This window comes from Heloderma suspectum, chromosome 4 (genome assembly GCF_057233095.1).
Source record: "Heloderma suspectum isolate Gila_16-S chromosome 4, 16-S_ref, whole genome shotgun sequence".
In the NCBI taxonomy this organism is placed as follows: domain Eukaryota; kingdom Metazoa; phylum Chordata; class Lepidosauria; order Squamata; family Helodermatidae; genus Heloderma; species Heloderma suspectum.
In genome coordinates, this window is record NC_139461.1 from 244,971,269 (window position 1) to 244,987,337 (window position 16,069).

The following is a 16,069-nucleotide window of genomic DNA, read 5'->3' on the forward strand; positions in this document are numbered from 1 at the left end:
CTAATTAAGATTCCAAATTGTGACACAGGGTACTGTTATTGGTGCTTCTTTCATGACTTTACAGCCAATTTCATCCTGGTCTATTTATTTGGAATTTTAAAGGTTTAGATTTCATAAGTGGATATTCTGGCTCACTTACACACTTGTGGTACTGCTTTTTAAAGGGTGGGTGTCTCTGGCTTTCTCCTCTTCCCTTTCCTGCAGTCTGTACTTCATGGAAAGAATCTCTCTCTTAATTACTGCTCAAAGAAGCTGTAGTTTCTAAACTGACCCATAGAGAGCACCTGCTGTGTAGGAAATGAAATTACCAGGTTTGATTAATAAAGAACACTATTTGATATTTATTTCAGGATGGGTGATTGGGAAGGGACAAGGGAGTACTAAATACTGCATAATTACAATTAGTAAAGATTTTACAGGAGATTGTACCTATCTAGGTTTCTAGTTAGCTGAGAGAACGTATGGGTGTAAAATGAGAAATATAGTCACTTTTAGATATTTTTCTCTCCTAGAAAGTTTCAATGGTGGTAATTTGCTTCATTCATTGGTTGTAGTTCAAGCACCATAGAACTTTGGAATCTTGCATCTCCTTTACTAATGTTTTTCAACCCATTTCTGGAATAAATACTTGTACATAATAAAAGGGAAGAGAGAATTTCAATGGTCTTTCTGCTGGGATTAGTAATAATGAAAGGCAGTTGTGATTTTAGTTTTTGGAAAGCCACCAAGCCCACTTGTTTCACATGCATCATGGACAGCTGTTCCATGGAAATTTTTCTTTGGTCACTGGTAATGTTGTGGGATTGAATTAGTAATAGAAATGAAAGGTTTATTTAAATAAACTTCTTTAGTGTGGGAACGGAATGAAGAGTAGAAAGAAATTATGATGATTTTCTAAGCCCCTTCCCATTAATTAAAAACTTTTCTAATGGTTTATATTGGTACTCATCGGGTGGCCAATTTAGATATGGTTCTATACTACCAATAATTTTCTGAATCTTCCTGGTATACATTCATAGGATATTCAATAATATGGTAAAGAGGCTCTGGTTGGAAAATAGCTCTTCTCTTTACTGGATCACTTGCTTCCTTTGTCTAAGACTGCTAACAAATTGTTTAGGTTACTACAGATTTGTGACTATCATATGTTCTTTTCAAAGTTGATAAGAGATCCGCAGAAACTTTGCCTTAGTCTGGCTCAACCACTGTTTTCGTTTGACTTAATGTATCTTGTGTCTTACTGTATTGGTGTATTTTTATTTTACAGTATATGGAGAGGACCAAATGTGAACTGTGTTGACAGTACTGGATACACTCCATTGCACCATGCTGCTTTGAATGGTCACAAGTAAGCTTCCTGTATTTGAAATACTTTTTAAACTACCAACCTACCCAGTGGTTAAAACCAAAGGCAATACCTGTAGCATTTCCCTTCTCATCCATGTGAACATCATATCTAGTAGAAAACAGTTCACCAAAATTACACCTGCTTCAAGACAAACAGCATAATATACCAGATTACTGTTAAATGTATTCATTCAGATTTGTTGATGATCTCCACTGAGGCCTGTGTGTGGTTTACAGCAGTTTTAAATATATAAATGAAGGGGGCAAAATTGACACATCAGTCTACTGAACTCCAACAAGGTTAAGTCAAACAATGACCACCTCAGTCTCATTCACTAAAAACCAGCCCACACTCAAACCCCTAAGATGCTCTGGTTAAAATTCTGAATACCCTAAGGGGAGATAATTTCATAACTGTGAGACAGCTCCAAGAACATTTTTATACCTTCCTTACGTAGGGCAAATTTATATGACTGTTGCTCCCTTTCCACCCACCAACTAACAGGCAGGGACAGGGTTAAGCACGCACACACACCCTCACTGCTGTTTTTCTTTTCCAGATCATCACCTACCAAAGTAGGGAGACAGAGCCTGAAACCTGTGGGAAGAGCCTGATTCCTGACATTTTCCTCTAGACCAGGCATGGGTAACACACAGCCCACTGGCCATATGTGCCCCCCAACCTCTAGTATGGCCCCTGCCGCAGACAAAATATTGAATTTTGGCAACAAACTATGACAGAGGCTTAAAAGGGACAAATGTAGCTTGAAAACAAGCTACGTTAGTCCCGTTTAAACTCTGTCATGGTTTGCCAGCGAAATACAGCGGCAAACTGCCAATTTTTTTGCTGCTACCATGGCACCAAATTTCAGTGGCAGCGGCAGGAGTGTGGCCTGCAGGGACAGTATGGGGGATGGAAAGTGGCTTCTGGGCCACCCGAAGTTGCCCATCCCATCCCTGCCCTAGAATTTGCACACTGATAGTAGTGGGGTGAGAAACTGTTCTACAAAGTGCAGCTATTAAATCTAGAGCCTATATGCTTGCTTTATATGTGGAAGTGTTTGTGTGGTGGTTTCAAAAAGTTTGGGCTGTGAAAATTACCTTGTTAAAGATCAGTAAAGGCTCAGTGATGATTTACTATTTTAAGAAAGTCTTGAAGCCTATATTGGTATTTCTAAATATTGTAGTGCTATGCAGATTGTAAAAGATCACCACTATAGGTATATAATTCCAGTGCTAGATGGGATAGTATATATCAAACTTGAAAATCTTGTCCAGTGTTTCTCAAGCTGTCTTCTGAAGTTTGCCATTCTACTTCTCTACCCCTCACAACCATAGAGAATATTTATTGGTTAAATCTATCTGGCTTTTATAGCTCCACTGCACTGTTTCACCTTTCTGCCCAATTCCTGTGCTCACCCCAAACCTAACAACCGTCACACTTTAGCATATTAGCAGTCTAGATCAACAGGATCCACGGTGATCATTTGTAGTCCTTTGTTCTGTAGCAATTGGAACATGATCACCCTTTGGGAAACACTGAGCTCTTCAAACCCTTGTTGCTAATAAGACCTATAAAACTATCCCTTTCCTTTAGCGTCTCTACCCCACCCCACCTCTTTAATTTGAGAAACACTGATCTGGTGAATTATTTGCTGTTAACTTGTTGTTCACTACTGGATTGCTTACAATTGGTTTTACACTCCTAGCGTACATAAGCTCTGCAAAAATAAAACACAAAATTTACTGAAGCAGTGAAACAAACTCCAGTAGTAATCCATATGTTCAACCCATTCTTGAGGCAAGCATGGGCATTCAGCAGTCCAGTTTGTTTGGATTAACTTTAACTCATTATTACAGATTAGTCTGCTCACATGTGATTTGAGTGATTGAAAGGAATTCTTACTGTTTGATCCTAAACACTTACTCAGAAATAAGCTTCACTGACTCCACCAGGCAGCACTTCCTGTAACTATGCTTTGGATTGCAGCCTTATTTTCTCTGAATGGGTGTAAATATAGACTGTTTTCACTTTTGAAGTTCTTAAGCAGCCCTGTAGTTGAATCTACAGATATTTTGAATTGAATATGTTCAGACTGACCTATAAAATGTATTCGCAGGCATTCTGATTCCGTATATTCCGTTTTCTGTTGTTTCTTGAACTCTCCTGCCTAGATTTACCCTAAAAACTCATAGTATGGTTTTTCCCCCTCCCTACAGGGATGTTGTGGAAGTTCTGTTGAGGAATGATGCGTTAACCAATGTGGCTGACTGCAAAGGCTGTTATCCTCTTCATTTGGCAGCTTGGAAGGGAGATGCTGAGATAGTGAAACTGCTAATTCACCAGGGACCATCCCACACTAAAGTGAATGAGCAGGTCTGAATATATTCCTCTTTTTCATGCTCTTGATGACCTAACGATATTAACAGGATTATTCCCAAGGACAAGGTGAATACAACACCTATGAGACTCATTTAGAATGTGTTACTTGAAAAGGAAGTATGTGGTAAATGCCATCTCTATGCAGGGAAAATACATACTTATCTTGAAAGCTGCATTTCTGGCTGGTGGCTTGATTGGAAACTGCAGAAGTGAGCAGTAGGTGAGCTACAACATGTTCAGAATGGGGAAATGTTCTCTCCCCCACCCACCCCATTTGCTGGGTTATTTGAAACTTGGTGTACCAGTCCCCTTCTGTGTTGGAGCCAATCAAAGTAACCTTAGTTTCCTTTAGCCATGTTTTTGTAGCTGCTCTTACTTTGTTCTCATACATGTGCTTAGCAAGCTAATCTTGTGGAGTTCATTACAGCACAGCTTTCACTTATTCATAATTAACTTACTAAAAAACAGTTTTTCTACTCCAGTGAGGTAAAAACCTGTAATTGTCCCTGCTTTTAAAACTGCATGTCATTTAACTTGTATCTTACAATTTTTTTTATCATACAGCTTGTATTTATGTTGGGGGCTAACACATTTACAAAATTCCTATTAAAAAGCCATATGTCTCTTATGCTGCCTATGTGCACACAATGAAAGTGAAATCCATATGTTGGTCAGTTCAGTTTAACTCTGACTACTACAGATTTCCTTCCTGTTTTGTTCTTGAGAAATGCTGTTCTTCTTGGTATTTGCCTCTTTGTTCTAATACTGTCGAATTATAAGTGGTTGATATATTTTCTTCAGAGGTCCTTGTAATCAATATTTCTTCAAACTAAAAAGATACTAGTGTTCAAAGAAACGAGTATTGGGTATACTGGTGTATTTTCTGACCAAGTTTTTATAGGGGTCTGTCCGTAGTCTGTCTGTCCATAACAGGCATAGTGTGTATTTTCTCATTGGGGGTGAGACTTAAATTAGGTGAGGCTATACACATTGTACGTCTCTCCACTTTCAATAGCAAGCATTACACTTGATGTGCCACACAGTGATTACTGTGCGCCAGATCGTAATCAGACTCAAGAAATAGGCTGCAGAACTTTTTTCAGAATTAAAGTTAAAATCCCATCTCATATATTCATAACTATGGGGACTTAACATCTGTGATATAATGTAGTTTAGCAATATTTCCCATAAATAGTCTATTCTAGGAACAAAATTTCTACCTTAAAAGATTCAAAAGTGCTGTTCAACTGCTGATTAGTAACATTCTTCATGTTGAATTAGCTAAATATGCATGTTAAAATAGGTTTTGATTATATTGTTCGCAAGTCCTTTTTGCTGGGTTCTCCTCATTGTGCCCTCAAGTGCAGCTGTGATCAGTCAGTTTGTTCTAGTTAACAACATTTAAGTTTTATAACACTGTTTACCATTATGTAGTGTATTGGAAGGGGCTATATGAAAGTGAATGATCTTGCAATCTATGGCTAGCATGAGGCCAAATATATAAAAAATAGTTATTGAAATCTTAAGTAGTAAACTGTAAATGATTTTCATTTAAAGTTTGCATGTTGTCTTTAAAACGATGTGCATGGTGCAGTTATTGACAGCTGGAATGGCCAGTGTGATTAATTGCTTTTCATTGGAATGAAATATTGTCATGATCTGTCGTTCCTCCCCTTCAGAGTCACTCGCTGCTTTGTTGCTGTATCTTGCCCATTTCATCATCACATTTTCTTTTCCTCTCCTTTTTGTAGAATGCTCTTGAGATCAAAGAACTCAAAAAGTACGGCCCCTTTGACCCCTATATCAATGCCAAGGTGTGTACTTCGCTGCCAGGATTTCACTACATCTTTACTCCAAATTGTATTTTTGTGCTTTCAGGTGCATTATCATCTAGTTGGTTGATGATGCCTATTCGGGGGTGGGAGAGTGGGGACTGTAAAATGCAATCTCTCTACTGTGGAATTTGTATTAAGTCACCTTTTATAAGACTGCTTGGGGGAATTCTACTTGGTATTTGGGTTCCTCCAGTGCTTTGACTCGCTATGTTTGAGATGCTGGTCAGTTCCCAGTTTCATAGCATTTGGAAAGACAAATCCAAATGTTCAGGTATTGTTTCCCATGTTCAATAAGAAAGGGGAAAATACTGAGTGTGTTTATGGTATACAATCTAAAACTACTAAACTAGATTAAACTTCAATTTGCTAATGAGAATGACACTATAGAATATCAAAATACTCCTGATATAAGTTTGGTGAGGACAACAGTATCTCTTTGTTCGTGTCTGTGTATCTTTTCTAGCTTCCTTGGTTGCATTTTGGCATCTAATTATTGCTTTGTCTGAGCTTTGCTTGTATTTTCCTCTTGCTTCTAGCAATTCTTTATAAACAAAGTACAAAACTAATTTACCAAAGCAAAGCTTCTGAGAACTGTTGAAAGTGCTCTAAAGTTACAGCATATGCAATCCAGTAGTATATTTTGAAGCACCCCTTTTAATCGATTCTTTCTTATAATCAAATGCAAAAGAAATGCTATACAGCGTTTATTTTTCCCTATTTATACAGCAGGATGACTTCCAAATACTCTATTGAACCTACCCAAATACTGGTTCTTAAGAACCAACTAAATTCTTACTGTGCTTGAACTGCATGGCTTTAAATACATACACACACGCGCACACACACACACCAAATATAATGGTTGGAAATGAATAGAAAGGCAATTAATTTAAACCTTCTAGTGTCGTATGTTCCTATTACAGGAAATGTGGTTCATAAACTGTGTAGTGCAGCCCTTAATGTAGTATGACCCAATCGTTGATATAGTAAATGACCAGCTGTGCTAAGAATAATAATGCACATGTTCTGGTGAGGATAGTGGCAGCATATTTTTGGACATCAAGGACACTCCAGAAGCCATGCTCTCGCTGTATTTCACACACTATAATTTATGCAGCTACAATTCTTATGGGCCCCATTGAGAAATACTGCAACTAGGGTGGATAGAGATTTAAATCTGTGATATAAATCATGATTTTAAATCTTTTAGAAAAAAAGACCAATTTCAGTAATAGATTTAAACCACCGTTTCAGTTTGGTAATTCATATATTTGGTTACTCCATTAATTAAAATAGGCTTGCAACAAAATAGAGTGCTGATACTATCCAAAGCCTTTGGTCATTGTGCATTTTGCACCACATAATTTATAGCTCCTTGGAACGTGGAGACAATTGTGAAATTGATTTTTGTTTTGTCTCTCTGTACACATGCAAGAATACTAAGCAAGATTGTTTACTTGAAGACTTAAGGCTGGAATCCAAAGAACTATGAAACTAGTTCTATGAGTCTGAGTAAACGTAAAAGTTTTGCTTTTTTCAAATGGCAGCTTTGAACTGAACTGAAATTATAAAAGCAGTTTATGTCATAGGGAGCATAACAAAAAAATAGTCAAAATCTACTGGGCTGTTACTAGCCTCTTGTGTGAGCAAGTACCCACATTTTCCAGAAGCAAAGGCAGGTAGTTACAGAACACAGCATTTCCCTCCGTTAGATGGAAAGTAAATGTCTATGCTGTTAAGGATTATAGATGTTCATAACTTGCCAAGAAAATTTAGTGCGTCACCAATTGTGACATGTAACTTGAGTTCTAACATTACAAACATTTTCTCCCATCGTTTCTTTTACCTAGAAAAGCTAGCTTTCTCCATGGCCCCAATCTCACTAAATTGAATTGTCCTTAAATCCCACTGAAATCAATGCAGTTTGTTGGTTTACCCTTACTGCACTTTCTATTGCACTCACCATTTGAGGCAAGGGGTTTGGTTTAGACACTATCAGCTTGGTTTATTGGCCATGTACAGATATAAGAGCTGTGCTGAAAGGGTCCATCTAGTTCAGCATTTTGTTTCCATCAGCACCAGTCAGAAGCCTCTGGGAAGCTCATTTTTAAGGCATAATAACAACAGCTGTCTCTTGTTTATCCCCATTATCTAGTGACTAGAGGCAAACTGCCTATGAACATGGAACTTCCATTTAGCTATCACATGGCTAATAGCAATTGATAGATAAATTCATGGAGGATAGGTCTAACAACTATTAAAAGGTATCTAAGCTGGTACCTATCATCATACCTTACATGGTGAATCTCGTAATTGTTGATCATACATAAATATGCACATGATGGCTATATATTACCTCCAGTATCAGGGGCAGTATGCCTTTGTATACCACTTGTTGGGGAAACGAGTGGGAAGGTGCTATTGCATTCATGTCTTGCTGTGGACTTCCCATAGGGATCCAGTTGGCCACTGTGCAAATCAGAATTTGGTCTGATCCAGCACTGCTCTTCTTATGTTCTTATACTTCATTTTGGCAGCCCATTGCCAATTAATTTGATCAGGTAACATCGAATGTTGGCATGTTGCAAGGGGGAAATTTTTATTTGTATCCAGTTTCTCCATATGATAACTTTATAAACCTATATCATGCTCCTTGGTAATCTCTTCTCTAAACTGAAAGCTCCCTAATACTATGTTACAGACACTGGGTAGTCTGACGTAGAGAAGGCCCACTGAAATGAATGAGACTTCAGTTAGTCATGACTAACTTCAGTTAGTAAGTTCGGTGGATACTACCAACCTTCTTTACATGTGTATATATACTGGTAACTAGACTTATTTGGTATTTAAATTTTGGTTCTGTAATGGAAATGTGCATATCTTGAAAAAGGACCAAAGTGTTCAAGTATGTAACTTGCTCATAACTTAGTTATAAAGGAAACTCTTGATGTTTGTACGTTCTGCTTTTTAAAAAAATTAGATGCAGTTTCCAGGTGGAGAGGGGCAAATCAATTGAATGTTTCTATATGAGGGCTACTCTCTTAAGTCAAACAACTTTGTATTCTTATGGCTTAGCATACTTTTAAACCAGAAAGCAATAAGGACTTAAAGTGCTATTAAAATCAGGTGACATTTCACACCTAATCTGGTTCTCTTTAACGAGCATAATAAAAATATGAAATTTTAAACAGTCATTTAATTTATCCACCACAGAGTTCTTCTGTTAAGCATTCTGTGGGAGCTGACAAGAAACAAGGCTCTAAAGATTGCAATAAGTCTGCTTGGATAAACAGTGGAAGCATGCTATGTGGGATCTAAAACCCCAGTAGTATGCCCATCATTAGTACTCTCAGTTGTAGGTTGTCAGACAGCTGAGACTTGCTTCTCTAAAATGATTTTTTTCTTCTTGTTCAACACTATCTTCTATAGGGACTTGCAATAAAGAGGTTCATGTGCCAAGGATAAATTTCTTCAAGACATATTTTCTCTATGGAAAAAATACTTTTTTGACTTGTTTTGACCCTGTCCATGTACACAATGTAATGTTTGATCTTGAACCTTATAAACTACAAATATAGGCCCATGACAAATTGAGGGTTATGTTTTTGTTTTCTTTCTTGTTCGTACCTGTTATGTTGCAAACCATTGCCTTTGTAACATGTTAGTACCTGAAAAAAATACTGTGGCAGGGACAAGAAGTAGGGCAAATAATCCCCCCCACCCTCTTTTTAACCTTTCCATCTTGATCCCTCCCCGACACCCTTCCTTGCCCCAGTCCAAGTATAGAGAAACTGTTCTGCATATGTTTTTCTTGTATTATTATTATTAAAGTTCTTAATCACCCATCTGGCCGGTCACCCGGCCACTCTGGGCAATGTACAACAGCACAATTTAAAACAGTAAAATTATACATAAAAACATTGTTTAAAAATACCTTAACCCACCTAAATGCCTGCCTGAACAACCAAGTTTTCAATGCGTAGCGGAAGCTCGTTAAAGAGAGGGCATGGCAGAGTTCCCTAGGAAGGGAGTTCCACAGAGTGGGGCCACCACAGAGAAGGCCCTCTCCCTCATCCTCACCAGCCTAGCTGTCCTGGCTGATGGGAGAGAGAGAAGGCCATCCAAGGCTGATCTTGTTGAGCGGCCTGTCTGGTGTTGCTGGAGGTGCTCCTTGAGATAGGCTGGGCCAAAACCGTATAGGGTTTTAAAGGTCAAAACCAACACCTTGAATTTGGCCCAGAAAACAACTGGTAACCAATGCAACTCCTTCAGCACCAGAGTGATGTGATCATGCCAGCGGTTGCCTTTAATCAGGCGAGCCGCCGCATTCTGCACCAGCTACAGCTTCCGAACTGTCTTCAAGGGTAACCCCACGTAGAGCACATTACACTAGTCTAGATGAGAGGAGGCCAAGGCATGTACTACCGATGGGAGCAGATGGTCGGGAAGGAAGGGGCGCAGCCGCCATATCAGATGGAGTTGGTACAGCGCTGTCCGGCTCACAGCTGACACCTGAGCCTCCATGGACAGCTGGGAGTCCAAAATGACCCCCAGGCTGCGGACCTGGTCTTTCAAGGGTAGCCGTACCCCATTCAACAGCAAGTCAGCATCCCCCAACCTCCTCTTGTCTCCCACCAGAAGTACCTCTGTCTTGTCAGGGTTCAGCTTCAGCTTATTCCTCCCCATCCAGCCACTCACCGTCTCCAGACATTTGGACAGGGATTCCACGGCCAACCCTGGTGAAGATTTGAACGAGAGGTAGAACTGTGTGTCATCCACATATTGATGACACCGCACCCCAAACCTCCTGATGATAGCTCCCAGCAGCTTCACATAGATGTTAAATAGCATCAGGGAGAGGATGGAATCCTGTGGCATCCCACAAGTGAGCAGCCATGGGTCCGACACCTCCTCTCCCAGTGCTTCCCTCTGTTACCTGCTGGAGAGGAAGGACTGGAACCACCATAATATGATATATCCAATGCCCAACCTCTCCAGGCGGTCCAGGAGGATACCGTGGTCAATGGTATCCTCCTGGATTATAAATCCAACAAGCATAAATAGATGCATATCCAAATGTGCACCTGTGGTGTTGATGCTGTCAGTCCATATTGTATTGCTTTCATTGAAATGTGCACTTGGATCCACACCCAGTTTACACTCATAGGGGAGTATCCTATTTGACACTACAGTTAATGTCAGTTACATTGCACTAGTATAAGAGACCACTAGCACAATGCCAGTAGCGTTTGCTGGTGCAGCAGGTCTTTCGGAGAAACCCGCTGTACCAACAAACACTATTGGCATTGTGCTAGAGGTTGTTTAAGTTAGTTCATTAGTTAAATGAAAGGGGTGGGGCCAGGAAAAGAGGGCAGAGGTATCTGGTGAACCCTAGAGGACTAGATTGGGACCTCAGGAGGGCTGGATTTGGACCCTGGGCCTGAGATTCTGCACCCCTGCTTTAAAGGCAGAAAAATTAAATGTGTTAAAGGAACCGCAGATGGAATTTAAATTTTATATTTGCAGGCTTTCCAAGAACTGATGTGGGTCAAGCAGAAAAGACAGTAGGTAGTAGTCACTGGGCATTGAAAATTCTTAATTAGAGACAACTGTAGCAGATGAGGCCTTAATATTCTTCTCAGTCAGGTCTCTGGGTAAATTCCTTTGTAGTGCTGCTTCATAAATTCACAACAGACAAGAGCGGAAAGGTCCTTTGATCTGACTGCCCTGAACAAGTTTATCCTGACCGCTGAAAAGTGTATTTGTGTGTGTTTCAGAATAATCTGACAGTTCATGACAAGAAAAATCCCAGGCACATAGAAGTCTAGACACCCAGAAACGTTATGCTGGTTGGTACATGGGAATTGGAAGTATTTTTTCTAGACATGTAACAGTTATAAAGCTGTGTCAATATTTGATATGATTATATCCTTTCCTTTAGCCATTTCTATATATAGACCTGATTTGTACATAATGATAGTCCACTGTTTAAACAACCCATGAGTTGTTGTGGATGAATAGGTGAGAGCAAGCACGCTGCATCCCATGTAGGTGCTACTTCCACTTTCACTCAACAATCTATGATTGGCCCATTCATAGGTTGTTGAGTGTGATGTGTAAACCTGGAAGGCTGGGTTATTTAGAGGTGAGAGAACCCAGGTTTGCACATCACTCTCAACCTACAAATGGGCTGATCGTAGGTTTTTGATTAGACTCTTTGGGCTCATACTTAAACAGGAGGTATAGCACTTGAAGATTATCAGCAGTTGTGAATATACTTCCAGTCTGAACAACAATTAATTTCTGATACATGATCCTTGCTCTTAGTGCAGTGATCTAAGAGATTTCTAATTTGCCAGTTGCAAATATGGTGCCACATACAATCTGCATTCTACCTGAAAGTGTGGGATCAGTCTTTTTCAGTAGCCTTTATTTATCTGTTAGAATACACTCAAAAGCATTCCTCAATATGCCAGATTAATGGGAGGCAGGTACAGGAACAAAAGCAATAGAGCATCTGTTTGGCTTGCCAGGCTGTTGGAGGTACATTCATAGCCATCATTTTCTTGTCTTGCCTTCTAAAGTCTACAAACGTGTTCTTATATTGTGGGGCTCTGACACATGAGAAGATTCGTACATATGAAAATGTTTTTTTTTTTAAAAAATCACTTCGGCTGTAAGATTTGTGCATTAATCAGTTTAAACCTTTATGATGCATACATGATAGATATAAGGCTGAAAGTTAAGGGCCCTTTAGGTTTTGACACTGTTTTGGTTACAATTTGTGAGGAAATCAGAGATCACTAAGACTTGGCCTCTCGATGAGGAGTAGCTTCATATTTATTACTTATAAAGTTTCTTCAAATTTAGATGCTTTACAGGAGTTGAAAACATAATACAGCCCTTACCTGCAGGCTTAAAATCTAATGGAAGCTTTTGTTCAAATTGTAAATTCTTATGCTTCCTTCCCATCTCAAAAGCAGGAGTTGATGATATGTAAATTTAAATGTAATTGGTTAATTGGTTAAAAAGCACATTAGAGTTTGGTCAGTTGATAGCCTTAAGTATTAACCATATTTATCCCTCTTTCCTAGTGTCCCTCTTCCTATTCAATCAGTATTCATATGTCAACCAAATATAAACTGCGGTCGGATAGACTATAGCCACCTCTGCTAATACTAGAAGCTACAAAGTACGAAGAGTAGGACAAAACCTATATTCGACTTCTTTTCCTGATGATGTTGACTCCTGTATTACATGATATATAATTCTTATATAATGTTCTGTCAAAAGGCATCAAGATTCTTTGGTATCTTATACTGAAGTGCAACATCTTATTTATAAACCCCGAACCATATGTTCTCTTCTTCTATTCGTTTGGAGTTTCAGTGCATGCTCTTAATGTTACATTAGCTCATCTAGGTTCACCTTTGCTGTAAATCTGTTTTTCCTTAGCAACTCCTTGGCTTGGACTGTTACTTTGTCATCACTGAACAGTAAAGTTTTCTCCAGCTTTTCAGATGTTTGTGCATACATGTTGCTGTTTGTAATAATTTCCTTTTTGTTTCCTCCATGCTTAAAAAAACAACAACAACACCCCTGGATGTCAATTCAACTTCTTTCTATCTCAGTCATTTTTGTCCTACTTTTATGTGGCTGCCAGCATGGTTTATGTAGTTGCACACAGGATTAAACCATAGAGTTTTGTAGTGCAAAACACAGGTTTTCTTCTAAAACTGCATAACCTTCGAAGTTATAGAATAGTTGCATTTTTGCCAGTTGGAATTACTCTGATGGAAGCAGGTTCTTGGTTATATACACATCCACAACTAGCCATTACTTACATCCATAGGGGAGTATGCCAGGCTGCTGTTGCGCCTCTGCAACGGACCACTAGTGCAAGAGGAACTAGTGGTTCCTGAAATAAGCATAGAAAGTAGTGGAAATGCTTCCAGAATGGGGAAGATCAGTGGAGCTTCCTTCTGTGAGTTCTGCTCACCTGCTCCATTCTGGAAATGAGCATTGCTACTTGTTTCCAGTTGCTGCAGAAACCACTGGTTCCCGTTACATTAGCGGCCCATTCCACCAGCGCAGGGGCAGTATAGGATACTGCCCAATGTTAAATACTTCAGCTGTCAGAAGTGCTTCAATACTCTTTCAGTAGGACTTGTTCATTCATCTAAATACCAGCTAGGATCAGAAGAGCTGCTTAGGATCATGGCAAGGGACTTGACCTACCCTGGTGGAATTTTTGACATTGACTGCTGACTTTCCCATACCATATCACAAACTGCATTTGAAATTCCCCTCATTTTCAAAAAAGCAATTTGTAGCAAGGGGGCTGCTGCTTGAGAGAAGTCTAAACTCTCCTTGATCTTACAGAACTAGTTTCACAGTTCATTGGATCCCAGCAGCCTTTAAAGAAAAAAAAAGAAGAAATAGTGCAAGCTTAATTAACAAGGGGCAAGTTCTGTAATCTTTCTTATAAACAAAAGCAGAAGCAAAGGAACCCACAGCCATTGTGTTGTGTATTGAAATACTATTCGTGATTGCAGTCATTGGATTAGCACACAAACTTAAGTTGGCACACTTCGATTGTAACATTTTATGGAGTTGATACTAATGCTAGTTGAGTTTATAGTTGGGGAACAATTGACATCAGAACTATGGAAGCACTAGTATTGCTCTAAAATGAAATATTAGGTTGTACAGTTAAGCTGCACTTAACTTTGCTTTGCACTGTTGAATTCAAACTTTCCAGATGCCTGTATATATGTTTATAAGTGTATACGATGATTAGAATAGGATGACATAATCACTCATTACACTTACTTTGATGCTCTGTAGTATGTGGTTCTGCATAAGCATTAGGAAGGAATTTAATAAACAGTTTTATTTCAATTATATTTAAAGCAAGTATTTTGTTTGTTACAACTGCCTGTGATGTCATTATCTTAAAGAGGATGTGACATTCTCACTCAGTCTGAGTCCTGATGGTTTTTGTACTTATGTAATCTCAGAATAACGACAATGAGACAGCACTGCACTGTGCAGCTCAGTATGGCCATACAGAAGTGGTGAAGGTTCTCCTGGAGGAATTGACTGACCCTACTATGCGCAATAACAAGTTTGAGACTCCTCTTGATTTGGCTGCACTCTACGGGAGATTGGAGGTTGTGAAGATGTTGCTCAATGCTCATCCCAATCTATTAAGCTGCAATACTAAGAAACACACACCCTTACATCTAGCAGCTAGGAATGGCCATAAAGCTGTAGTTCATGTTCTCCTGGATGCTGGCATGGATAACAATTACCAGGTTATTCATTTATTTCTAATCTGCCCAATAACTAATATTGTCTATTTTGTTTCAGTTTTTTGGTGAATGTTAATGTTGAAAAATGTTTTAGGTATCAGATATTGGCATTAGGTCATTTGGAAGAGATGCTAGCTAAGTCAGATGAAATTCGATAGAACTCACCTTTGAAGTATCTCAAGGATAGCAGGGTCTGACTTGTCAGCTGAGCCCCAGATTGTTCTAAACATTGTCAGCCTGGGAATTTGTGGTGCTCAAACCCACCATGCAATTTGCCCATTTGTTTGCTTTTCCTTCTGGCCCCAATCTGCAAAGCATTACTGCTCCTTCTTGTTCCTTTCACTGCTTGCTTGGAGAGGGCAGGTGAAGCAAGGTGGAGCTGCAGGCCCAGGAGGCTCCAGGGATTGGCAGTGAGCCCCCTAGTTGAGGCATGGGCCTCTGCAGGTATACAACGATCCCTGACACAAGCCCTGATACTCTTACCATAGCTCACATGAAAAATACTTTTGCATTTCACTCCCATGCAGTGTCCTCCATCTTTTCACAAATCCAAATGTGTATCTTTCAATAAACATTGAATAGGCTGGCAGCAGTATGACGTCTCTGACAAACATGCTTCAGTAACAAATATACAAAGGTGGTTATATTTCCATCCTTGCTCTGTTAGTCCTTTTATCAGAGAGGACACACAAGGTTCCTTGATCAGCTTAGAGGTAAAGCTTTTTCCTAGTTGATGTAGTTCAGAGTGATCACTAGAAGCTGCCTTAAACACTAGGTTCACAGTCATGGTAAAGAAGCTTGGAGAATTTTTGCTAGTTTTGTATGAACTGTAGCAGGTGGCCTCTGTTAGCGAAATGAGGCCTTGTGTATGTGCAGATATTACCTTTGATGTTCTCTGATTGCATTCTCAATTTGGCCTTCTGCTGTGTTTGATTTACAGACAGAGAAAGGCAGTGCTTTGCACGAGGCTGCTTTGTTTGGCAAAACAGATGTGGTACAGATACTGCTAGCTGCAGGTGAGAATATTTCTGAACATTTTAGGCACATTTTTTCCTTTGGTTGAGAACATCCATCTACCTAAATGTTGTTCCTCAGAATGACCAACATAAACATTAATTGGATAGCTGGTTTTAGGCTCCCATCTCTGGAATAAGTCATTGCTTGAGTCCCCCGCCCCCCTGCTGCCATCT

At 39.4% G+C, this 16,069-nt stretch overlaps 1 protein-coding gene across 8 annotated transcripts in view; it reads left to right on the forward strand.

Annotated features, from left to right (window-relative positions):
* ANKS1A (ankyrin repeat and sterile alpha motif domain containing 1A) overlaps nt 1-16,069 on the forward strand; it is a 195,287-nt gene that overhangs the window by 55,143 nt on the left and 124,075 nt on the right. For all 8 annotated transcript variants that reach the window (XM_084853043.1, XM_084853040.1, XM_084853038.1 and 5 more), the window contains exons 2-6: nt 1,268-1,348; nt 3,568-3,724; nt 5,482-5,544; nt 14,586-14,882; nt 15,820-15,895. In XM_084853043.1, the coding sequence (XP_084709169.1) occupies nt 1,268-1,348; nt 3,568-3,724; nt 5,482-5,544; nt 14,586-14,882; nt 15,820-15,895 (674 nt within the window). The remainder of the gene's footprint in view (nt 1-1,267; nt 1,349-3,567; nt 3,725-5,481; nt 5,545-14,585; nt 14,883-15,819; nt 15,896-16,069) is intronic.